Raw genomic sequence first — 23,623 nt, 5'->3', positions numbered from 1 at the left:
ACTTTGTGCGACGGAGTACAAATACGGATGCCATGCGTGTGACTGGGCAATTGCCACGGCGAGAATCTAGGGATTTCAACCACTGATCATCTCAAGTTCAACATGGCATTGTCCCATCATCCAATTCAGCCATTTGCTGTCGAGTGTCGACGGTTGTAGATCGTATATCCTAGCGGTGCTGATCTGCTGTCGGGCCGCCTACTAAAGTCACCAAAACGACGCGTCCCTGGCCTGGGAGCATGAAAATCAGTATGCAGACGCGACAACACTCTTATGGCTCTCTACCGTGTATGTACATGGACAGTGCGAAGAGTGAGTATCCGAAGATAGATCAATGGTGGGTTCAGTGGTTCACACTAAGGCAGGATGCAGGTAATGTGTTGGCCGCAGGTACTCGGGATTCGTACGTCTGTCTGCGTGTCTGCGTATTGGACTGCCAAAGTGCTTCCAGTTCGGTCGTGCTGGTGCAGCGGTGGCAAACCCAACGCATCCTTTGTCGGCGTGAGGCCACTTGGCAACCAACAGGCACGACGTGCAGCCAGCATTATTACGAGCTATCGACTCTGGAGGATTGACAAGGCTCGTGTACCAGCGGAGACACGCAACCCTTCTCGTGTTATTCACGATGTAGCCCGGATCAGGTAGCCAGCGACAACTGAGATATACCAGTCACTCTGGGCGGGCGGCCGCAGTGATATTCAACTCACGTCATCAAGCTTTGCCTGTAATACTTGCTGTCGAGCGGCATATCCGATAGCTCACTGACTATAACTCCAACCTGCGATCAATCCGATCTCCGCTGCAAGAGGTCAGACTGTGCTGAAGTCCGCCTCTGTCTCTGCTTGCGAGCTGCAGCTGACAGCTCGCTCAGTCCGAAGGTCAAAGCGAGCAACAGCCTCATCAACTCTACCCGTATGCGAAAGAGATAGAACAGATGCTCCTAGAGCTGTCCTGCATTGCACTGCGTTGAAGTTGTAGTGCCGGAGTCCACAGTAGAACGAGCCCACCGAGGCGCAGCTGCAATTACTGAGACCGGGGGGGGGGGACATCGCTGCCCACCCACGACCATCGGCAAGAGTCTGTGTGTGTTGCTTATCCTTCAGCCTTCCAGAGCCTTGGCTGAGGCCGGATGACGGGGACGACCGTCGTGGCTCGGAAAACGCGCGAGGGTTGCAGACAATGTGGCTGCTGCAAGTATGTGACAGCCGTTATGGGAGACGAGGTGAAGGTGAACGGAAAGTCTACAAGGTCCATGGATTGAAGTGGATATGCTGTCGGAGAAGTTGAAAAGCCATGCTTCTATTGCTTTGGTCTGGTTCGAATCGTCCTCGGAAAGGATGATCTGAGGTTGGGGTCAAGGGGAGCCGGGAGAATGACAAGGTGCGGAGCGAGACGAGTTTGACCGTTGACGGGATCTCGGGAACAGGATGCTCTCGAAGATATCCTAGGATTGCCACCTTACTTCTTATTACTCTCGCTAGCTCGTAGACGATTTCGCGTCCAAACTCGTATTGAACATTTGAAGATCGATACGGCGTTGACGGCAAACCGCGACGGGCCGAGAGGGAGGCAGAATCTCCAGTCCCCTAGGTAGTCCGCCAGACAGGCTTGATGGGCAACATTTTGCTGGCTGAAAAAACCAACTCCCATTTGGGCGAGGCGGCGGTGCGAGAACTGTGTGAAGGACAGGTTTGAGAGGTCAGACGCACCCGCGACGAGACGAACCCTCACCCAAGCGTGCCAGGTTCGGTCGCCCAACCCCCATGGATCTCGGCTGTGATCTGGACAGGACCTTGACACGCTTGAGTCGACCCCTGCCCTGGCTGTTAATTACCTAGCAGCAAGTACCGGAACGCCCGGCCTTGCTCTGGAAGGAAACCCAAGGATTCAGGTACGGAGTAGCGTCCCCTGTTGCGCGGGTCGGTTGCCCCTTTCCCGTGAGAGGCTCAGCCCGTTCTAACTTCTCCCTCTCGTTGAGATATTTGTCCACAACCAATGGAAAGGGAAAGAAGAGTCTCAAAACAGAGGGAAAGAGAGGATTGATAATCCAATGGAGACATGGATGATGGCCGATGGACTGATGGAGCGCCCCCATGAACTTCGAAGGCAGCTACTCCATAGTCCGTACCAGCTGCCAAGGACTGCGGGACAGATAACGATTCTGCGTAGTACAAATACGGATAACGAGATGCGGTTCCTTCAGGCTTCTTTCTAGACTATCATATTTGCTAGGATTGAAAGTGCCAACCCATGGTGACGCGTGAAGTGAGCTTCACTATTCGTTTTGAAAATGGCTGGGTGCCGTATGGCGTACGGATGCAATGTGACTTCAAACCAGTCACTCTGTATCCGTAGTGAAGCCTGCTTACTCGCTGAATGCGTGAAGTTGTCTTTAGATCGGGGATATGGTTGATGACTGAAGGAAAATGTCGATTGAAAAGTGAGGATTGAGAAAAACACACAAAAGTCTGTATCTAGATACATAGAAATGAAGAGACACTCACACCTGGTCTATGAATAGCAGCACCTGTATCTGTACGCGTAGGTAGCTCCAAGGTCGGAGTGAGTGAAGAGTGCCGTGAGAGCACAGTGCTGTGTGAGGTGAGTGGGCGAGTGAGGGGGGTGTTTGACGTTCCTCTGTGGTGGAGCCGTGCCCCCAAAAGCCAATTCGCATCCAATGACATTGGATGCTCATCGTCCCCTTCCTTGGCCCGACAATTCCACTGTGCACACAGCCCCTGTCGGGTGCAGGTGATAGGTCGGAGTGGAGGTTGACGGGAGTTTTCTCGCCTTGAAATTGGCAGTAAGTCTGGCACTGTCACTGCCAGTCAAAACTCAATGACGGTAGCAGTGCAGTTGCTGGCAGGCTAGCATGCGCCGCACGGCTGGTTAGAAAAGCTGGCACCGCTGCAGGCCTGCACTTCACTCTCCTGCTGGGACCAGCCCCCTCCCCTGTCCATCATAATTCTCCACCCTCTCGAGGAACGTACCTTTTGACACAGTGCGATGACATGCAAAGGTACCTAGATACCTCCACTGCTCCAAGTCGTTCCTACCCATCCTTAGCTTGACTGGCCAGGACATCCCACTCTTTCCGCCCACAGACGCGACACGCCGTTTGCCCCGGCTCCTTGCCCAGCTGGACCTTCAACTTGTCTGTTCTTTTCATCTGACCAGTCAACATGCAGGAATGCAGTCGCACAGCCACGCCTTCCTGCCGGAAAACTCAGAAGAGCCTGATACCTCCAAAGAGAACCGCAGCTTGGGAAGTTGCGAGAGACAGTCTACTTACCTACCACTGACCATGGAAGAGACGGGGAAGGAAGAAAAGAAGGCAAGGCAGGAACAAGTTCCGCAATCCCTATTAATGCGTTCCAACTTTCAAGATGCTGCTATCGCCTGCATACGCAGTATGCGCAATATGCCCAGTAGGTACGGAGTACCTTACTTCCTTGGACGAGGTCGATCCTTGACGATAGGTGGGCCACCTTCATCATCACCAAGCCCTGTCTATTCTCCTATTCTTCGACTGGGCGGCATGTCTGAATCTGGTCCAGTTCTGGTGGCGCTTTCGAAAGCACTGCGCCTGCCTGTGAGTGAATCCGTAGTTCATCAATCCGTACTATTCATGCCTGCCTCTGTCTACTGTGCAAGGAGGCAAGATTCCCTGTGTGGACCCATCCCTGTTCTAAATTTCCTGCTTGCTGCAGCCGTTCAAGGACGGGCCGTCTGGGAATGTGAGGGGATGGTCTCTCCTCCTTTTCCTTTTCCAATTTTTTTTTTTTTTTTTTACTTCGCCTTGTTTTTGGTGCATACATAGCTGCCGGCGCGACTTCTTGTGCACTGTATGAATACTGAGAGAGGGACTCAGGAAGTAGAGCAGGAAGGGAAAGGAGACCGGACAGGGTTTGCTTGGTTCTTGTATAATCCCCTCTCTCCTTTTTCCCAGTTGTGCATCCATCTGTGCCTGCCAGCCTCCTGTACCTCCTTGTGTCTGTCGTGCTGTTCGTTAGAAAGTAATCCATAGGTCTGCCCTCTACTGTAGGCTGTGGTTCCCTCCCAGCTAAGGATCTAAAGTAAGGTCGGGTGTCTCTTTGTGTCATCTCCCACTGTGCTGCACCCCCCGTCTTATCCCTTAACCGCCCATCCATCCACCTATCCATCCATCCGCCTCCCCCCTTTTTGAAGCATTGTGGCGTGGGTTGTTACTTGTGTATTCGTAAAGGTACCGTCCTCCTTAGCCTGTCATCTCTTACCTTAGTACCAACAGGCCCGTTGTCACTTCCATACACTCCCTCTACCTCCTGCTCCTCCACCCAACCTCTTCTCTCCCACTGCTTCACCTCGACCTCACCTTCTTACCTCCTTCCACACCACAACAGGTTCGCACCTTCCACACTTCGCGTTCCGTCCACCCCTTTTCTTTCCTCCTTCACCTGCGATTTCTCTACCCTTAATTCATCACGCTCGTTTGTGAGACGGCCTCCCAGGCAGTCGCGGTTTTGAAAACAACAAAAAAAAAGTATTACACATCACCAGTCAATCGCTTCGTCGTCTTCTCCAGAGCCGGCCAAGCTTTTCGATCTACTGCAAGAGGTCGTGCTTTATCCTCCTCTCCCAAGCAGTCCAACGCATCTTGTATCCGGCGCCAACCTTGCCCAACCCCTTTGGTTTACGGTTTTACCACCTCCAAAGGAACAATCACCAAGCCAACTACGCCAGTCGGCCTTGCCGTGCTCCCGCAGCCCCCTTCCTCTACCGCAAGGGTTAACTACCTCACGCCGCCGAGCCACTAGACGGTCTACGACTTTGCAATCCAAATCACTGTCGCTATCTACTCTTGTTGTGCCGGCCACATCAGTTTGGGCTCACCATCGTCAGCCCTCCCACTGATCATACCACAATCATCTCGAGAATCCTCCCTGATGACTTTTGGACGGTCAGTGAACCAACCTCCCTCTCCTCTCCCCAATACCTTTTTGCTCTCTCTTCACAGCCCCGCCTGCCAATGGATGTGGCTTGCAATAGTATCGACCCATCCGTACTGACTCTCATGTTCTGCTAGATAATCAACTTTCAGAATGTCGGGATATCCAGCCGGTGGTGCTGGTGGCGGAGGCCACCAGGACTACGATGACGGCTACGGCCAACAACAGGGTCGCGGCCATGGAGGAAACGGAACTCAGCAGACCGATTCCTACTACCAGGACGACCAGCAGTACTATGATCAGCATGGTGCTTACGACGCCCACGGTGGTCACCCCCAGCAGGGTGGTGATGGCTACTACGATGAGTCGTATGTTCTCCGTTTTCGCCGACTCCAATTGAAGGATTGGGCTAACTGTACTCTCCAGGGGCTACTACAATGCCGACCCGAACAATGCCTACCACCAGGATGGTGGATACTACGACAACAACGAGCAGTACCAGGACGGCTACTATGACAATAACAACAACAACCCCAATGGGTACTACGACCAGGACTACAACCAGGGACATGCTGGTGGGCAACGCCATCAGGGCTCCGAGGAAGACTCCGAGACCTTCAGCGACTTCACCATGAGATCCGACATGGCTCGCGCTGCCGATATGGACTACTACGGCCGCGGCGACGAACGTTACAACAGCTATGATCAGGGCGGTGCTCGTGGATTCAGACCCCCTTCCTCTCAGATCTCTTACGGCGGCAACCGCTCTTCCGGGGCTTCGACACCCAACTACGGCATGGACTACGCCAACATGATGTCGGCTGCTTCTCGCGAGCCGTACCCTGCCTGGAGTGCCGATGCTCAAATTCCCCTGTCCAAGGAGGAGATTGAGGACATTTTCCTCGATCTTTGTGCCAAGTTCGGATTCCAGCGGGACAGCATGCGCAACATGTACGACCACTTCATGATTCTTTTGGACTCAAGAGCTTCCCGCATGACCCCTAATCAGGCTCTGCTGTCTCTCCATGCCGATTACATTGGTGGAGACAACGCCAACTACCGCAAGTGGTACTTCGCCGCCCACTTGGACCTGGATGATGCAGTCGGCTTCGCCAATATGAAGGGCAAGGGGCTACGCCGCAAGGCCAAGAACAAGAAGAAGAAGAAGGGTGAAGCCGAGAACGAGGCCGAGGCTCTGGACGATCTTGAGGGTGACAACTCTCTCGAAGCTGCCGAGTACCGTTGGAAGACTCGCATGAACCGCATGTCTCAGCATGATCGCGTTCGCCAGCTTGCTTTGTACCTGCTCTGCTGGGGTGAAGCCAACCAGGTTCGCTTCATGCCCGAGTGCTTGTGCTTCATCTTTAAGTGTGCCGACGACTACCTCAACACTCCCGCATGCCAGAACCTGGTGGAGCCTGTGGAGGAGTTCACTTTCCTCAACAACGTCATTACACCCATCTACCAGTACTGCAGAGACCAGGGCTACGAAATCTCCGATGGCGTCTACGTGCGACGTGAGCGTGATCACGACAAAGTTATCGGATACGACGACTGCAACCAGCTTTTCTGGTACCCCGAGGGAATCGAGAAGATCGTCCTTGAGGACAAGTCTAAGTTGGTCGACGTTCCTCCTGCCGAGCGCTACCTCAAGTTCAAGGACATCAACTGGAAGAAGTGCTTCTTCAAGACGTACAAGGAGACTCGATCATGGTTCCATTTGCTTGTTAACTTCAACCGCATTTGGATCATTCACTTGACCATGTTCTGGTTCTACACTTCATACAACTCTCCCAGTTTGGTCGTCGGTCCTTCGTACGAGCAACAAGCCAACCAGCAGCCGTCGACGGCCCAGAACTTCTCTATCGTTGGATTCGGTGGCACGATCGCCGCGCTCATTCAGGTTTTGGCTACCCTGGCCGAGTGGGCGTACGTGCCTCGCAAATGGGCTGGCGCGCAGCACCTGACCAAGCGTCTCTTATTCTTGATCTTCATTCTGGTCATCAATGTCGCGCCCTTCGTCTATGTCTTTGTGCTTCCGAACCCCAATGCGCAGATTGCTAAGATCCTCGCCATTGTGCAGTTCATCATTGCAATCCTCACCTTCATCTTCTTCTCGGTTATGCCGCTCGGCGGCCTCTTCGGAAGCTACCTGACCAAGAACTCGCGCAAGTACGTTGCCAGTCAGACATTCACTGCAAGCTACCCACGCTTGAAGGGCAACGACATGGCCATGTCCTACTTCCTATGGGTCGCCGTCTTCGGTGCCAAATTCGGAGAATCCTACGTCTACCTGACCCTGTCCTTCAGGGATCCTATTCGATACCTCACCATCATGCAAATCGATTGTCTTGGCGACAAGATCATTGGAGATGTTCTTTGCAAGAAGCAGCCGTACGTTCTTCTGGCTCTAATGGCCTTCACCGATTTGATTTTCTTCTTCCTTGACACGTACTTGTGGTATGTCTTGGTCAATGCGATTTTCTCCATTGCCCGATCCTTCTACATTGGTTCTTCCATCTGGACTCCTTGGAGAAACATTTTCTCTCGCTTGCCCAAGCGTATCTACTCCAAGATTCTTGCTACTGGCGACATGGAAATCAAGTACAAGCCAAAGGTGCTCATCTCTCAGGTGTGGAACGCCATCGTCATCTCCATGTACAGAGAACATCTATTGGCCATCGACCACGTGCAGAAGCTTCTCTACCACCAGGTTCCTTCTGAGCAAGAGGGTAAGAGAACGTTGAGAGCGCCTACTTTCTTCGTTTCTCAGGAAGATCACTCGTTCAAGACAGAGTTCTTCCCTACCGACAGCGAAGCCGAAAGACGTCTTTCTTTCTTCGCTCAGTCGCTGTCGACTCCCATCCCGGAGCCTGTGCCAGTCGACAACATGCCGACTTTCACCGTTCTCATTCCCCATTACAGCGAAAAGATCCTGCTCTCTCTCCGCGAGATTATTCGTGAGGATGAGCCCTACTCTCGCGTCACATTGCTCGAGTACCTCAAGCAGCTTCATCCGCATGAATGGGACTGCTTCGTCAAGGATACAAAGATTTTGGCTGATGAAACTTCACAATTCAATGGCGACGGTAACACCAACGAGAAGAACGAGAAGGACACCGCCAAGAGCAAGATCGACGATTTGCCCTTCTACTGCATTGGTTTCAAATCTTCCGCCCCCGAGTACACTCTCAGAACCCGTATCTGGGCATCTCTTCGCTTCCAGACCTTGTATCGCACGATTTCTGGCTTCATGAATTATAGTAGAGCTATCAAGCTTTTGTATCGTGTGGAAAACCCAGAGGTTGTCCAAATGTTTGGTGGAAACTCCGACAAGCTCGAGCGTGAGCTCGAGCGCATGGCCCGCCGCAAGTTCAAGCTCTGTGTTTCCATGCAGCGTTACGCCAAGTTCAAGAAAGAAGAAATGGAGAATGCCGAGTTCCTGCTTCGCGCCTACCCCGATCTTCAGATTGCCTACCTCGACGAGGAGCCTCCTCTGGCTGAGGGTGACGAGCCCCGTCTGTACTCTGCCCTCATCGACGGTCACTCGGAGATCATGGAAAACGGCATGCGCAAGCCCAAGTTCCGCATCCAACTTTCCGGTAACCCCATCTTGGGCGACGGCAAATCCGACAACCAGAACCACTCGCTTATCTTCTACCGCGGAGAATACATCCAGCTTATCGACGCCAACCAGGACAACTACCTCGAGGAGTGCCTCAAGATCCGATCTGTGCTCGCAGAATTCGAGGAGATGAAGACTGATAATGTCAGCCCCTATACTCCTGGTGTCAAGAGCAAGATGACCAACCCTGTCGCTATTCTTGGTGCTCGCGAGTACATTTTCTCCGAGAACATTGGTATTCTTGGTGACGTCGCTGCTGGAAAGGAACAGACATTCGGTACCCTTTTCGCCCGTACCCTCGCTCAAATCGGAGGCAAGCTTCATTATGGTCACCCGGATTTCCTCAATGGTATCTTCATGACGACTCGTGGTGGTGTTTCGAAGGCCCAGAAGGGTTTGCATCTCAACGAGGATATTTACGCCGGAATGAACGCCCTCTTGCGAGGTGGCAGAATCAAGCACTGCGAGTACTACCAGTGTGGTAAGGGTCGTGATTTGGGATTCGGCTCAATTCTGAACTTCACCACCAAGATTGGAACTGGTATGGGTGAGCAGATGCTTTCTCGCGAGTACTACTACCTCGGAACTCAGTTGCCTTTGGACCGTTTCCTCTCTTTCTACTACGCCCATCCCGGTTTCCATCTCAACAACATGTTCATTATGTTGTCCGTCCAGATGTTCATGATCTGCTTGCTCAGCTTGGGCGCCCTCCGGAAAGAAACCAAGGCTTGCGACTACAACCGCGACGTTCCTATCACTGATCCTCTCTTCCCGACTGGTTGCCAGAACACCGATGCTCTCATGGATTGGGTGTACCGCTGCATTCTCTCCATTATCTTTGTGTTGCTGTTGGCCTTCGTGCCGCTGGTCGTACAAGAGTTGACTGAGAGAGGTTTCTGGCGTGCCACCAAGCGTCTTGGCAAGCAGTTCTCTTCGCTCTCGCCGTTCTTCGAGGTCTTCGTTTGCCAGATTTACGCAAATTCGGTACAGCAGGATCTCTCGTTTGGCGGTGCCCGGTACATTGGTACTGGTCGTGGCTTTGCGACTGCTCGCATCCCCTTCGGTGTCTTGTACTCCCGTTTTGCCGGTCCTTCAATCTACTTCGGGTCCCGTCTCCTGATGATGCTTCTCTTCGCCACCGTCACTATCTGGCAAGCCGCACTCGTTTACTTCTGGATCTCCCTACTCGCCCTGGTTATCTCGCCCTTCCTGTACAACCCGCATCAGTTCGCTTGGAGTGATTTCTTCATCGACTACCGCGACTTCTTGAGATGGTTGTCCCGTGGTAACTCTCGCTCCCACGCATCCTCCTGGATCGCCTTCTGCCGTCTGTCTCGTACCCGTATTACAGGTTACAAGCGCAAGGCTCTTGGCGACCCATCTGCCAAGATGTCATCCGACGTTTCCCGTGCGGCCATCACCAACATGTTCTGGGGCGAGATTCTTACCCCTCTCCTTCTCGTGGTCGTCACCGTCATTCCGTACCTGTACATCAACGCCCAGACCGGTGTCTCTGCTACCAACAACCCCGATGCCTCATCTTCGGAGATCAAGCGCACCAACTCTCTGATCAGAGTCGGAGTTGTCGCACTGGCCCCTATTGCAGTCAACGCTGGCGCGTTGATGATGTTCTTCTTCATGGCCTGCTTCATGGGTCCCCTCCTGAGCATGTGCTGCAAGAAGTTCGGTAGTGTCCTTGCGGCGATTGCCCACGGCATTGCTGTGGTCATGTTACTTGTCTTCTTCGAGGTCATGTTCCTGCTTGAGTCTTTCGATTTCGCCCGAACTATGCTTGGCATGATCGCTGTGGTCGCAATCCAACGTTTCATCTTCAAACTGATTATCTCGCTCACCTTGACGCGTGAGATGAAGACGGACGCAGCGAACATTGCATTCTGGACCGGCAAGTGGTACTCTATGGGATGGCACACGATCTCCCAGCCCGCCCGTGAATTCCTCTGCAAGATCACGGAGTTGAGCATGTTCGCGGCCGACTTTGTTTTGGGTCACTTCCTCCTCTTCATCATGCTTCCGGTCATTCTTGTTCCCAAGATTGACATGCTGCACTCCATGATGCTCTTCTGGCTTCGTCCTGGGTACGTACTCCTATCACTCTTTCCACAATTCTTTCTTGCACCGTTGCTAACAATCCATGAATAGTCGCCAAATCCGCCCGCCAATCTACTCGATGAAGCAGTCCAAGTTGAGACGCAAGCGTGTGTTCCGCTATGCCATCCTCTACTTCACCATGTTCATTCTCTTCATGGCTCTCATGATCGGCCCTGCCGTCGCTGGTGACATGATCCCTATGAGCATGTTTAAGGCTCTGGACTCGACGGACCTGGCCCTGATCCAACCTACCAGCCTCAACAACGACAACACGCTAGGAGAGACTGAGACTGGTACCGGAGCGCCAGACTACTCGGGAGCCTACCTCACGATGACTTCGTCGTCGGCAAAGGCATCCAAGACCAGCAACTCGGAGAGAGTGCGCCTTTTCTAATTGTACGAGTTGTATCATAGACGCATTCGGGGGTGGTAGAGAGAGAGAGAGAGAGAGAGTTGTCGTTCCACAAGCGGTCTCGGGATGTTTCCAAGGATGAACAGCCCAGACTCCGGCGGCAGGTTTTTAATGTCCATTACCAGGCGTGTATTGTGTCTTTTCCGACTGCTACCTATTCATTTCTCTTTTTGTACGGGCGGGAAAACTTGGCTGGCATGGAATCACGGCTGTGAAAGCCTGCAGACTACATATATCACCAAAGGCCAAGTGTGAGACTACCTTAGACGGGTGTATAATCAAGTCCCATTTTGTTCACTTACATGCTCTACCTATCAAGTCGTAGTGTGCAAAGGTTTGAAGTGACTTGAGCTTGATGACACGGCCACCCCAACCCTTGAACCATGGCATGGGCTGTGCGTAGCTGCGCGGATTAGGTCCAGGTGTTAAGTTCAAGGGGCCTGCTCTGTGGACATCTTAAGGAGGCTAGTCCTCTCACTATGGTGAGAAAAGTAGTTGCGAATGAGAGTAATCCTGCCACCCTTAGAGGAAGGGATGACAGCATTTGTCCTCGGAGAACTTCCATGGGTTGATGTTAAGTGAGATAAGGTGCCGTGAGTGACGGAGGGTGCTGGGCAGAGTGTGTATTATATGAATATGCAATATCGAGTATTGGGCGCTTAGGAGGGACGCATTCAAGTATCCGAAAGCACGGGACATTTCAGGCACTCAGGGGCAGAGAACCCTGTAGGCCAATCAGAACTCACGTGAAAGGTCATGGAAGGATCGATTGCCAGGGGGCGCGCTCGGGGAAAAAACCGCGTCGGAGGTGCTGTCACTTTGGCGCATTTTCACGACCTGAGCGCACTTGTGACTTGGCCGATTTCTTGCCTCTGGTTCCCTCACCAAGGCACCTTGATAATTCCTTGCTACCTCTCCACTGCCCGGAAAGAAAGTCTCCATCATCGTGTGTCTTGCGCGTCTTTAACTGCAGCACCTTGGCTCTGTACCTGTCAATCCAGGGCTCTCTGTACGGATATCTCAAGGTAGCGAGCGCAAAGCACCCGGGCATCCATCGCACCAGGATTGGCCGACGGTCCAACGCACCATCCCGTAATCCTCATTTCCCTCCTACCATCAGGTCCGGACTCTTCGGCCGCGACTACCCTCACAATTTTGCCCACTCTGCAGATACAACACATCAACTTGTCGACTCGTGTCCCGCATCTCTCCGTCTCTCACAGTCAACCACTGCGGTCGAATTGCATTGTCCTTACTCTGCATTTCCGTCAAAGCCATCATGGACGCAGGCGAGGCCCAAACGAAGCTCATCGCCTGGCTGCACGAGGCCTCCGAGGCCTTTCAAAAAGTTCCTGGCTCATCCGTCCTAATTCGTTACATTCAGTCGAGCTACCAGAACGATCCTATCCGTTCAGGCATTGAGCTAGTTCTCTTCATCTTCTTCGTCCGCTACCTCTTGTCGCCCTCCTATTCAACCCAGAAGCAGAATTTCATCAAACTTCGCGACGATGTACATTGACTCCGATCCCCTGCCCTATGCTCTCTTGACTGCGAACTCTGAAGCCCCGAGCCTTTCACTGACACTGCTGGGTAGGAAATCGACGAGTTGGTAGAAGACTGGACCCCGGAGCCGCTTGTGGCTCCTCAAACTGCTCTCGAGGAGATTGAAGCCGAAAGGTTGCCTGTGATTGTTGGGTACGACCGATCCCCCTTTCCCATCAACGATCATTCGCCCGAGACCACTTGACTAATATTGTGCAGACCGACCGGCCCCAAGACCAAGCTCGCAAACGGACGCACTGTCACGAACCTCGCTTCATACAATTTCTATAACTTCAACGCCAACGAACAGATCAAGGACAAGGCCATCCAGACGCTGCGTACCTACGGCGTGGGCCCATGCGGCCCTCCCCAATTCTACGGGACTCAGGACGTGCACATGAAGACTGAAGCAGACATCGCCGCCTATCTTGGTACCGAAGCCTGCATTGTTTATGCCCAAGCCTTCTCTACTATCTCGAGTGTTATCCCCGCCTTCTGCAAGCGCGGAGACATCATTGTCGCTGACCGCGCCGTCAATTACTCCATTCGTAAGGGTATGGAGGCGTCTCGAAGCACCATCAAGTGGTACAACCACGGCGATATGGACGACCTCGAGCGAGTTATCCGGAAAGTGGTTAAGGACCAGAAGGGCAAGAAGTTGACGAGAAGATTCATTGTCTCGGAAGGCTTGTTCGAGATCACGGGAGACAGCGCAGACCTGCCCAGACTTGTGAGTAGCTCGTAATGGCGCTACTTCCGCCACCCGACAGGCGACCAATGTTGGCTGACAATGCATGCAGGTTGAATTGAAGGAAAAGTACAGATTCCGTATCATCCTCGACGAAACTTGGTCTTTTGGCGTCCTCGGCCGAACCGGTCGCGGCCTTACGGAAGCGCAGAACGTCGACCCCTCTCAGGTAGACATGATCGCGGGCTCCCTCGCCGGCCCTCTTTGCGCTGGTGGCGGCTTCTGCGCTGGTGCCAAGGATGTTGTTGAGCACCAGCGTCTCACGGCAGCTTCTTACACCTTCTCGGCTGCACTGCCAGCCATGCTTGCGGTCACGGCCAGCGAGACTCTCAGCGTTTTGCAATCTAACCCGGACATCCTCACCCAGTGTCGTGAGAACACCAAGGCCATGAGGGCGCAGCTGGATCCTCGCAGTGACTGGGTCGTCTGCACCAGCTCGCCTGAGAACCCCATCATGCTGCTGGTGCTTAAGGCCGAGGTTGTCGCTGCACGCAAGCTTACACGAGAGGACCAAGAAAGGCTCCTACAAGACTGTGTTGATGAGGTAAGTCATTGACATATGAGCTTCCAGGAGAAGAAAGGTGCTAACCGTGGCTTGCTCATCAAGGCCCTTGCCAATGGAGTACTCATTACGCGCCTCAAGAGCATGCCCATTGCCAACGACCTGAACCCGAAGGACGACAGTTGGCAGATTCAGCCAGCGCTCAAGGTGTGCCTAACTACAGGCTTGCCAAGGAAGGATATCGAGAAAGCAGGTGTTACCATCCGACACGCCATCACGAAGGTCATGACCCGGAAGTCGAGCTCCAAGTCATCATAGCGTACTCAACTCCCACTCTGCTTGGAATGACTTTACGGCATGCACTATAGTGGAGATAGTGGATGACTTCATGCAGGTGTCGTTTTCATATGTGGCTTGTGTCGAACATAGACGATGCCGGTATCGAGATCACGGCGGCTGGGGACTCGGATACCCTAGAGAGTTTGCGGACTCACTTGTAATGACAAACATATACATACTAATTAATCATAGAGGCTGAAACGGCAGTCATTATTTTCATTTCGGACATCTCCTGTCGTACAGGAATTTGAAACAATCAGGGTGCGGAGCTATGCAAGAGAGGGAGTTCTCAACGCTAGACAAAGACTGGAAAATATTAGACAAAGGGGATATGTGTGATGGTAGCAGTACAAAGGCCGTACCCACCACCCACTTCCCGCTGTCAGCTCGGCCCCGGATCCGGCATCGGGTGGGCGGTCAAATAGCCCCAGCAACTCGGCATTATGCCGCCCTACACCTTTGTTGACGGAGCCCGTAGGTCCAGACCTCTCGGAAAGTTTTCTCTCTTTCCCCTCTCCATTCGGTCAAGGTTGAAAAAAAGCTGAAGGTTTCGCGGCTTCGGGTTCTGTAAGTGTTCCAGACTAGCGGACTTCTCTCTTAGACGTGCTCTACCGTCCGCTTTTTGCACTCTTCCGATACCTTACAAGGGATTTTAGAATAAGCCCCCCGCCTTGTAGTCGGTGGAGTGACGAGTCTTCCTTCAAACACGCGTAAGGGTCTTTCCTACTAGGTACAGATCGGGAGATCCATTGCGGTACCGGGCCCTTGGATCGGGCACCCGTGTGAAGTTGGCGTTCAGAGACTGGCCACCTCTCGATGGCCGGGCACCGCAATTGATTACCTATACGGCGCCGATGAGGGCTCAAGGGAGACGCCTTTGCAGTACCTAGGCTGTGTTGCCGTCGTCGTCTCCCTCGGAGGCTGGATGAAGAAGATAATGGGTGGCTCTAGGGTACAATGTATTCTGATCATACGGCGAGCTCTATAAGATGCCTCAATGTCGTTTCTGTTCATCTTTTCGGCTCCCGAAATCTTGACACATTCATTGAACCGTCTGAGACGACTATCTTAATTACCTCTCATTACTTTCCTTATACTTTTTGAGTAGAAACAACATTCCTTCTGTTGCAGCATCCGGTCCTACCTGGCAATCAAAGAGCAACGCTTCCTACCACTTTACCTACTAGAATTGTCGAGCATTGCGCTCTTGACTGTACTGACTCGGAGCAATCGAACTCAGACCGGCCGAGCTCGACGACGGCATCGAGAACCAGGCACTCAACATTCCCAACGGCTCTACGTTTGTTCGTCATTATCTTCAGATATTGAGAATAACTTGTGACCAACACGCTGCAAATCGTCAACACCTCGAGCTACAAACCCCATTTTCGGAAGTGAGTTAACAAATCTACATAAAATTCTTGTTGACTTTACATTCCTCGGGAGGGGTTCCTCGGCTCCTCGGATACAAGCTGGCTCTTTCCCCCAGTGCAATGTGTTGCTTGTTACAAGTGGAAACCAACATTCCTGCCTCCGGTGGCGCTGTCTCTCCCTTCCGTTCGTTACTCCCTTCCCGTCCCATCTCCTACTGGATTGTTTCCCGTACCTCATCTTACCTCGTTCTTGTTACTCTTGGCTCGAGACAGCAAGCCCCTGCCGAACATTTCTGTAAAATGATTGGGCCGTGAGGAGTCCCAGCCAGGCACCATGGACGTCCCCCTCGTGGGGTGGAGGACTACGTTACTTGACTACACCATGCCCACCCTTTCTGCCTCTTTTCGCACTTCCCGTCTCCCCATCTTCTTGTCTTCGTTCCCTCGTCTTAGACTGTTGCCCGTCGCCGTTGGCTTCGTGTAGTGCAAAGCTGTATCGACAGCGATTCGTTCCTTTCCTGCTGATGTCGATGCTTTCGTTGTAGTCACTCGTTTTCCGACCCTACTATTCTTCTCTCTCGTTCAATCCTATTCCCAAACCTGTTTAACTCACGGTTTTGTCGCTACAGACCCCGACTTTGAACAATCCTGTTCCAGCGAAATTCAACCTCAGTCGAAGCCAAAACCACGGTCGCCTATATCATCACATTCTCTGGTATCATTACTTTGCCTATCTCGGGCCCAATTATCACGCACCACCAAGCTGTTAAAGTCGCAAAACGAAAATGAAGTCAGCCAGTCTTTCGTCGACTCTAGCAGTCGCTGTATTGCTGGGGCTGTCAGCTGCTCATCCCAAAGGTAAGCCAGGCTTGTCCGTTGCCAGGATGTTCAATAGCATGTCTGACATTTTGATATAGGTACTAGAGATGCCAGAGGAGCAATCATCCGTCCTGAGAAGATCCTTGTTACCGATTCTACGCTCAAGGAGGCTACCGAGGCTCCTCAAGTCATTGTTTATGTCGATGAAGAGGGCACCCCTTTGGAAACGACCGTCGAAACGGTCCGCTTCGTGCCCGCGACGCAATCACCCAAGCGCCCCTCGAAGCCTGTAGAGCTCAAAACCCGGTCCGAGGAATTAGCTACCCGCGTAACCTCGTCGCGAGACCTCACCAGCGACATCCTTGGCTCGTCTTCTTCATTGGTCGCCTCGACGACCACTCTTCTCTCCGCTTCTTCAACATCATCCTCTGCGCCCACACCTTCTTCCTCCCTTACTACAAACTCGACTCTTACTTCAAACTCGACTCTTTACGGAATCGCCTATGCGCCTTACACGGCAGCGGGATTGTGTAAAACAGCTACTGAGATCGACGCCGACTTTACGGAGCTCAAGGGAAAGTACTCGGTAGTGCGCACCTACGGTACCGACTGCAATCAGATCGCGAACGCCCTTCCCGCGGCCAAGAAGGCTGGTCTCAAACTCTTCTTGGGCATCTTTGACATCAGCTCGATCTCTACCCAGGTCGCATCCATTATCACGGCAGCCAACGGCGACTGGTCTTTGATCGATACTGTCAGTGTCGGCAACGAATTGGTCAACAATGGCAAGGCCACAGCGCAGCAAATGGTCACAGCCATCACCCAGACGCGCCAGCTTCTCCGCGCTAACGGCTACAACGGCCCCGTCGTCACTGTCGATACCTTTGTGGCGGTCCTTGCCAACCCTGCTCTTTGCGATGCTTCTGACTACTGCGCCATGAACATTCACCCCTTCTTCGACAGCAACACGGCGGCGAAAGATGCTGGCTCGTTCATCACTAACACGGTTGCTCAGGTCCAGGCCAAGCTCTCTGACCGGAGCAAGCGCGTTGTCTGCACGGAGACGGGTTGGCCATGGAAGGGAACTGCCAACGGTGCCGCTGTGCCAGGTCTCAGTGAGCAGAAGTTGGCTGTTGACTCAATCAAGAGGGCATACGCAAGCCATCCAAGTGATGTTATTCTCTTCTCTGCTTTCAACGACCTCTGGAAGCACGCCGAGGCAGCGACCTTCAATGCGGAGCAGTACTGGGGCATTGGAGCTTTGGACTCGGCATCTGGAAAATAAGCAGAAGAACTGCTAGAGGAGGAAGTGAGACGGTCGTTTGTTTCTGCTGGGCTGCGGGCAAGCCAAGGACGAAGCGGATACATATGATTTTTTTGGTTGACATGACGATTATCAAAACATTCATGTTACATATATTACAAAACAAATTCTTTTTGGAATCAGCTACTGCTGCTACGCTGCATCTGTAGGCTATGCGTTCATGTCGCTGTCTTCAAGGTTCTTTCTTCTTCGATGATCTACCATAGTACCTTGCACCAAGCCCAACGATTCTTTTCAAGGTGAATTAAGCACTCGCTGTCAATTAAGACGTGTGGCTCCTCATTAGTGTCCGTGGATATGTATGCGAACGTCATAGCACAATGCTCCTAAGGTAGGTAGGCAGACAACTGGCTGTGTCTGATCCGATGGTTCTCCGTGGCCAAGAATCGGACAACCGGGCCATCCGGCCCCACACGGCCGATAGTACCTCGTCCCTGATGAGGCTAGTCTGACATGTTGTTTCGATGGATGGGAGGGGAGCCCCCCAAAGAAACAAGAGATGAGAAAAGGCCAAATGTGGTTGCGATGGGAGCAAGTGAGAGCAATTCAAGAGAGAGGCGAGCAACTCAATTTACCCAGCCAAGTTCATCGTGATCGATGCTGAGAGCCTATCTGTACACGTATATACTAGAACGAGAAATGGGGTAATTGAAGCGCAGGCACAGGCAGAGGGTGAGCCGAGACAACTAGAAACACGCTATGGTGGAACTTTTCAGCGATGTTTCTCGAACGATTTGTCTTGGGAGGAATGTGGCTGTGGCTGTCTATTTGCAACGGCCAGCGGACTCGAGCGGCCCCCGATCACCCGATTAGTGGCCTTGGTGTGAGGTGAGGTACCTGCGCAGCTACGGCAAGGTTGTTCAAGGGCGCATGGATGGACAGCGTGCCCTAGGCCTAAGATGGTGGAGGTATTACAGAGCGGGATGGGTTTTCGCCGCGGATCCCGGCGCAGAGCCCGCGCAGAGCCCCTCCAACATGTTGACTCCCTGTCCTGACTCCCACTTACACTCAAGTACCGGTATCTGAACCGCGTAGGTGGATGAGTTTGGAAGCACTAAAAGCATCTCAAGCTTTCCTTAGCTGAATTAGAAAGGACACGACTTTTTCTGTGAGAGTGTAAGGCCCACTACTTACCATTGATAGCTTACGTTGAGGTACGCGCCCACTGGAGGTACCGTCTAATACCTTGATGTACGGTCCAGGTGTACCTTTGACGGCCGGATCAACAAGATGCGGTGAGCTTCGGCGAACCAAAGCTGCAGCATCCCTTCCCACGTTCCGATTACCTCAGTTGTTCTTCTCTGCCGCCAGCCACCCCTCCAAAGCACACCACTTTTCCCATTCTTTTATTCCCGGTATCTGCCTTTCTTCTTCAAGAACTCCAATTTCGTTCGTTCCATTGGGGTTACAGGACTTGCTCTAGCCACCCCCCGTCCCAAGCTTCTTTTACTTTTGCAGCTTTGCAACCGACAGCCAAACCCAATTCCAACGACAAAACGTTGAACGCGGTCGCGTCGAAGCCGCAGGCGCAATGGCTACCTCCGCGGGGACAGCATCTGGTGGGAAGCAGCCAAAGAGGACGAGGGAGTACCCGCTCATGTCGCGCCGCGAGATTGAAGATTTAATCGCACAAGGCAGAACTGTCACAATAGTTGACGATTTCGTCGTCAAGTTGGATGGGTGGTTGGCATACCACCCTGGCGGCGACAAGGCTATCCAGCACATGGTCGGTCGGGATGCCACCGACGAGGTCACCGTGTAAGCGCACCCCTGTTCCTCTTCCAACTCCCACCAGATCCTCTCCGTCGCGAGTTGGGAAAAGGCCGAGGAAGAGAACGAGAACGAGAAATTACGTTGACTTATCAATGCCTTGCAATACGGCAGACTGCATTCCCCGGAAGCCAAGGCACAGATGGCTCGGTATCGTATCGGAAGAATCGAGGGCCACTGGAGGAATTTTGTGCCGCCCATCCAGGGAGGCAAATTCAGAGCCATCGAGCAGGGCGGCTCGGAGTTTGACCCTGCCGAAGACGACGACGCACTGCGCTTCTTTGGCGCCTCATCGCCCAGCGATATCAGCTCACGAGAAGCCTCGCCCGTATTTGACACCGCCCAGAACCAAGTCCGCCATAGACACGGTGCCGCGCCGAGCCCAAACTCGGCCCATGGTTCTTCCGCTACGTCAGTAATCGACGATGGCCATGACGACAAGGAGATGAACGGTACTGCCTTCCTCGACTCCGAGACGCGGAAGCAGATCCGTCTCGACCTCGACAAGTACCCTGCCCTGGACGACGAGACGCAGTCGGACATCGTGCGAAAGTACAGGCTGCTCGACAAGCGTATCAAGGCTGAGGGGCTTTACGACTGCGACTATCGTGCCTATGCCATCGAGGTATCACGGTATACACTCCTCTTCGTCGGCATGCTGACGTTTCTGCGATGGGGCTGGTACTTCCCGAGTGCAGCTTGTCTGGGCTGTTTCTGGCACCAGCTCGTCTTTACCGCTCACGATGCCGGGCATATGGGCATCACTCACAACTTTCACGTCGACACGTGTATTGGCATTTTCATTGCCGACTTCATGGGCGGGCTGTCCATTGGATGGTGGAAGCGGAACCACAACGTCCACCACATTGTTACGAATTCTCCCGAGCATGACCCCGATATCGAGCATCTGCCCTTCTTCGCCGTCTCCCACCGTTTCCTCGGTAACTTGACGTCGACCTACTACGAGCGTGTAATGGAGTACGACTTCGCCGCGAAGCTGTTCCTGAAGGCACAGTCGTATCTCTACTATCCCATTATGCTCTTTGGCCGCTTTAACCTGTACAGACTCTCCTGGGACCACCTCATCATGGGCCGCGGTCCAAAGAAGGGTATCGCCTGGTGGCACCGCTGGCTCGAGATGGCCGGCCAGGTCTTCTTCTGGATCTGGTTCGGCTACGGCATCGTGTACAAGTCCATCCCCACCAACTGGGACCGCTTCGTCTTCGTCATCATCAGCCACATGTTCCAGGCCCCGCTGCACGTCCAGATCACGCTCTCCCACTTCGCCATGAGCACCGCGGACCTCGGCCCCCACGAGTCGTTCCCGCAAAAGATGTTAAGGACGACCATGGACGTCGACTGCCCGACCTGGCTCGACTTCTTCCACGGCGGCTTGCAGTTCCAGGTCGTCCACCACATGTACCCGCGCATCCCACGCCACAATCTGCGCAAGACGCAGCGGCTCGTGCAGGACTTTTGCAACGATGTGGGCATTCCATACGCCCTCTACGGCTTTGTCGACGGTAACAAGGACGTGATAGGTCGGCTGGCCGAGGTGTCCAGGCAGGCGGCCATCTTGGCAAAATGCCAAAAGGTCGCGGCGGACCACATCCAGAACGGCGGTCACGGTCACTGATGGAATCCGGTTGGCCGTTTCGGTCTCGCATCTTAATCTCACAAGAGCTGGTCCCCTGTTCGTCATCTGGTTGCATAATGTACTTTTCAACATAATTCTCTTGTGGTGGAGAGAGCAAGCGAATGAGTCTACTCGCGACTGGGGGATTAGGGGGTGAGGTGAGGGGGAGCGTAGAAATGCATACGTGCATACCAACCATGTGGCCTGTGGCGCCCAAGCCAAGATAGGCTACAATAATATCTGGAAAACGAATCGATCTGATATGATATTGAAATCTGTGTGTGTGAAAATGAGGGTGCATGCATATGATGTGACGAACATATGCAACAGACCGCATGATCGGGTTGCCCGATCTGTACATCGTCGCCTGAGTCCCCTTGAGCCGCCGCTCCCTCCCCCGGGGCCTCGAGACGACTTCCGAGGTTCTGGCTGTGCCTTAACCAACCATCGCCCACTTTCATGGTTTGCTTTGTTTCTTTTTCCTCGCCTTTTCTCCTCTGTACGCGGGGAAAGGGGGAGTAGAGGAAAGGGAGAGACAGCAAATTTAATGTTGTCAGCCAACCTTCAACCGGCGTGGGATTCTCTCCTTGCTCCCCGGTTTCCTCATGGACCAATGAACGTTGGAAGTTGGGACGGTGCAACCATAGGCTTGCAGACTACCCTCATATTGGGATACGGAGTAACGGGACGGCTTAGAGGCGCGATCGTAGGGTCTTAACGGGCCATGTCGCAAGACAGAAACATATTGTTTAATCATCTCAACCTTGCCCCCCCTCCTGCATACTTCTCTACCTTACCATGGCACACATGAAAACGCCTCCTTTTCCGATCTGTGATTCACGGTCCGGTCGGATGTCCTGACCCTGAAATATGCACGATCTGTGAATCAATGAGGCTGCTGGCCGTAAGAGATTTTACGCCATATCGGAACACAACCCGGTTCAAGCCACTTTAATAGGGATTCAACAGCTCTCAAGCAAACTAAGAAGAGAGAAGGGGGAAGGCAGAGGATACGGAAAGGCACAGAGGGTCCCAGGAGACAACATAAGAGCTAGGGTGGTCCAATTCCAGAGTACAGAGTACAGAGTACGGTGCAGACACACCACGTAACATTGGAATAAGCAATAACGCCAAGCAGCGGGCACCCGTCTTCTATACCGACCCGGGCGGGAAATCCTGGTCCACCCTCCGATCTCCGTTTCCTTGTACGAGTTTACAGTCCCAGTGCCATGGACAGTGAACATGCTAAGACCAACAGGGCCTTTAACGCGTTGGACTGTCATATCTCCTTGATCAGCGTACGAACCCAGGTCTTTCTCATCTCCGACCATCCTCCTTGAAACCGGCCAATGACCATGAGACGAGAAATGGTGGTACAGAAGCTAAGTATCCATAAAGCAACCCAAACAGTTTCCATGGCAAGTCGATGAGAGGTCCTAAAGAGAAAGCAAAGGGGGACTTGTGCCACAAGTGATAGCAAACGAATATTGAACAGCGGCGGAGGGGAGAGAAGGAGGTGCTCGAAACGCCGGGCTTCGGGGTGACACGGAACGGTCAACTTCGGAGGCCAGCCCGGCTCCCCGTACTCCCGGAAGCACTCGCAAGAGAAGGAAAAGCGTAGACGCAACATGAGGTATGTCTTGTAACGGCCGTTGGCCAAGTAGTGCCTGGGTAGCCGTATTGTAGAGTGGCTATCCCCGGCAATCAAGACGGCCTTTGGAATCATGGGTGCCACATCACCACCTCCTTCGAGACATGAGTATGGGCGGCTTTCTAGATTGGGTGAGAGGCTGGTCTGGATCTGACAGTCTGTTGGGCGCCTGCAGCCACATTTTTGGGCACGGCTGTAGGGGAGGGGGCTGAAAAGCTCCTGGACAGCAAATCCTGAACAGATACTCTTGAACGGGTACTCTTGAACAGCACCTCCTGAGCAGCTCTTGAACAGCTCTTGAACATGAACAGGGGGGCCAAAGGTAGGCAGCTGCCGGTCGAAGCCCAAGGATGCGGTGGTATGCAGTTTCTCGAATGCTTTGTTGACGGACAGTTGAGGCGCAGGTCGTGAAATGTATTTAAGGTATTGCATTTGCCCTGCATCATGCCCGAGACGAACTTGGATTTTCAGTAGTGCTCTCGTTAGCATCTGCAGATCTCACAGTCAACCTTATCTCTGCAACTTCTTTAGGTGTCCTACCACAGCCAATACGTAATCCCTGGCCGCCATCCAGCTTTGAGCAACATGTGAGTCCGTCAACCAGACGAATAGTCGAGGATGAGTTGGCGAAGCTAACGAGCAATTCGAGCGAGTCTTTCCCGACTGAACAACGGGGAAATCAAAAGGAGTCGAGACTTTCTAAACACAGCTCTCAAAGCTTTCGACCATGCCGGACGAAAACCAAAACCAAAAGAAGAAGAAGAAGAAGACACCAATGGATGAGGCAGCATATAAGCGACTCAGAGCGAGCCTAGGCCCGCATGTAAGTGTTTGGAATAGCTACT

General features: G+C 53.0%; 5 protein-coding genes across 5 annotated transcripts; 4 read left to right on the top strand and 1 right to left on the bottom strand.

The window, feature by feature from the left end:
• Positions 1 to 5,081: 5,081 nt before the first annotated feature.
• BDP55DRAFT_730798 (1,3-beta-glucan synthase component FKS1) lies at positions 5,082 to 11,056 on the top strand (the record flags this gene model as incomplete). The annotated part of the gene is made up of 3 exons (XM_060579739.1): positions 5,082 to 5,296; positions 5,355 to 10,649; positions 10,714 to 11,056. The coding sequence occupies 3 exons, from the start codon at positions 5,082 to 5,084 to the stop codon at positions 11,054 to 11,056; spliced, it is 5,853 nt and encodes a 1,950-aa protein (XP_060427056.1).
• An 801-nt stretch (positions 11,057 to 11,857) lies between these two features.
• Positions 11,858 to 14,184, top strand: BDP55DRAFT_614605 (aminotransferase class I and II; the record flags this gene model as incomplete). Its single annotated transcript, XM_060571246.1, has 5 exons — positions 11,858 to 12,584; positions 12,669 to 12,769; positions 12,836 to 13,346; positions 13,417 to 13,908; positions 13,936 to 14,184. Exons 1-5 carry the CDS (start codon positions 12,354 to 12,356, stop codon positions 14,182 to 14,184), a joined length of 1,584 nt encoding a protein of 527 aa, XP_060427055.1. The 5' UTR covers positions 11,858 to 12,353.
• A 2,179-nt stretch (positions 14,185 to 16,363) lies between these two features.
• Positions 16,364 to 17,682, top strand: BDP55DRAFT_634290 (cell wall glucanase; the record flags this gene model as incomplete). The annotated part of the gene is made up of 2 exons (XM_060572649.1): positions 16,364 to 16,436; positions 16,496 to 17,682. The coding sequence occupies 2 exons, from the start codon at positions 16,364 to 16,366 to the stop codon at positions 17,680 to 17,682; spliced, it is 1,260 nt and encodes a 419-aa protein (XP_060427054.1).
• Positions 17,683 to 19,252: 1,570 nt separating this feature from the next.
• BDP55DRAFT_730795 (fatty acid desaturase) lies at positions 19,253 to 21,127 on the top strand (the record flags this gene model as incomplete). Its single annotated transcript, XM_060579738.1, has 2 exons — positions 19,253 to 19,479; positions 19,606 to 21,127. 2 exons carry the CDS (start codon positions 19,253 to 19,255, stop codon positions 21,125 to 21,127), a joined length of 1,749 nt encoding a protein of 582 aa, XP_060427053.1.
• A 1,111-nt stretch (positions 21,128 to 22,238) lies between these two features.
• BDP55DRAFT_230644 (uncharacterized protein) lies at positions 22,239 to 23,534 on the bottom strand. Its single transcript, XM_060566148.1, has 2 exons — positions 23,319 to 23,534; positions 22,239 to 23,267 (listed from the first exon to the last, which is right to left on the bottom strand). The coding sequence occupies exons 1-2, from the start codon at positions 23,346 to 23,348 to the stop codon at positions 22,407 to 22,409; spliced, it is 891 nt and encodes a 296-aa protein (XP_060427052.1). The 5' UTR covers positions 23,349 to 23,534; the 3' UTR covers positions 22,239 to 22,406.
• Between the last annotated feature and the right edge of the window lie 89 nt (positions 23,535 to 23,623).

Source organism: Colletotrichum godetiae, assembly GCF_030913485.1.
Source record: "Colletotrichum godetiae strain CBS 193.32 chromosome Unknown BDP55scaffold_33, whole genome shotgun sequence".
NCBI lineage: Eukaryota > Fungi > Ascomycota > Sordariomycetes > Glomerellales > Glomerellaceae > Colletotrichum > Colletotrichum godetiae.
Note: the sequence above shows the minus strand (reverse complement) of the source record. Positions and strands in the feature narration are given on the sequence as shown.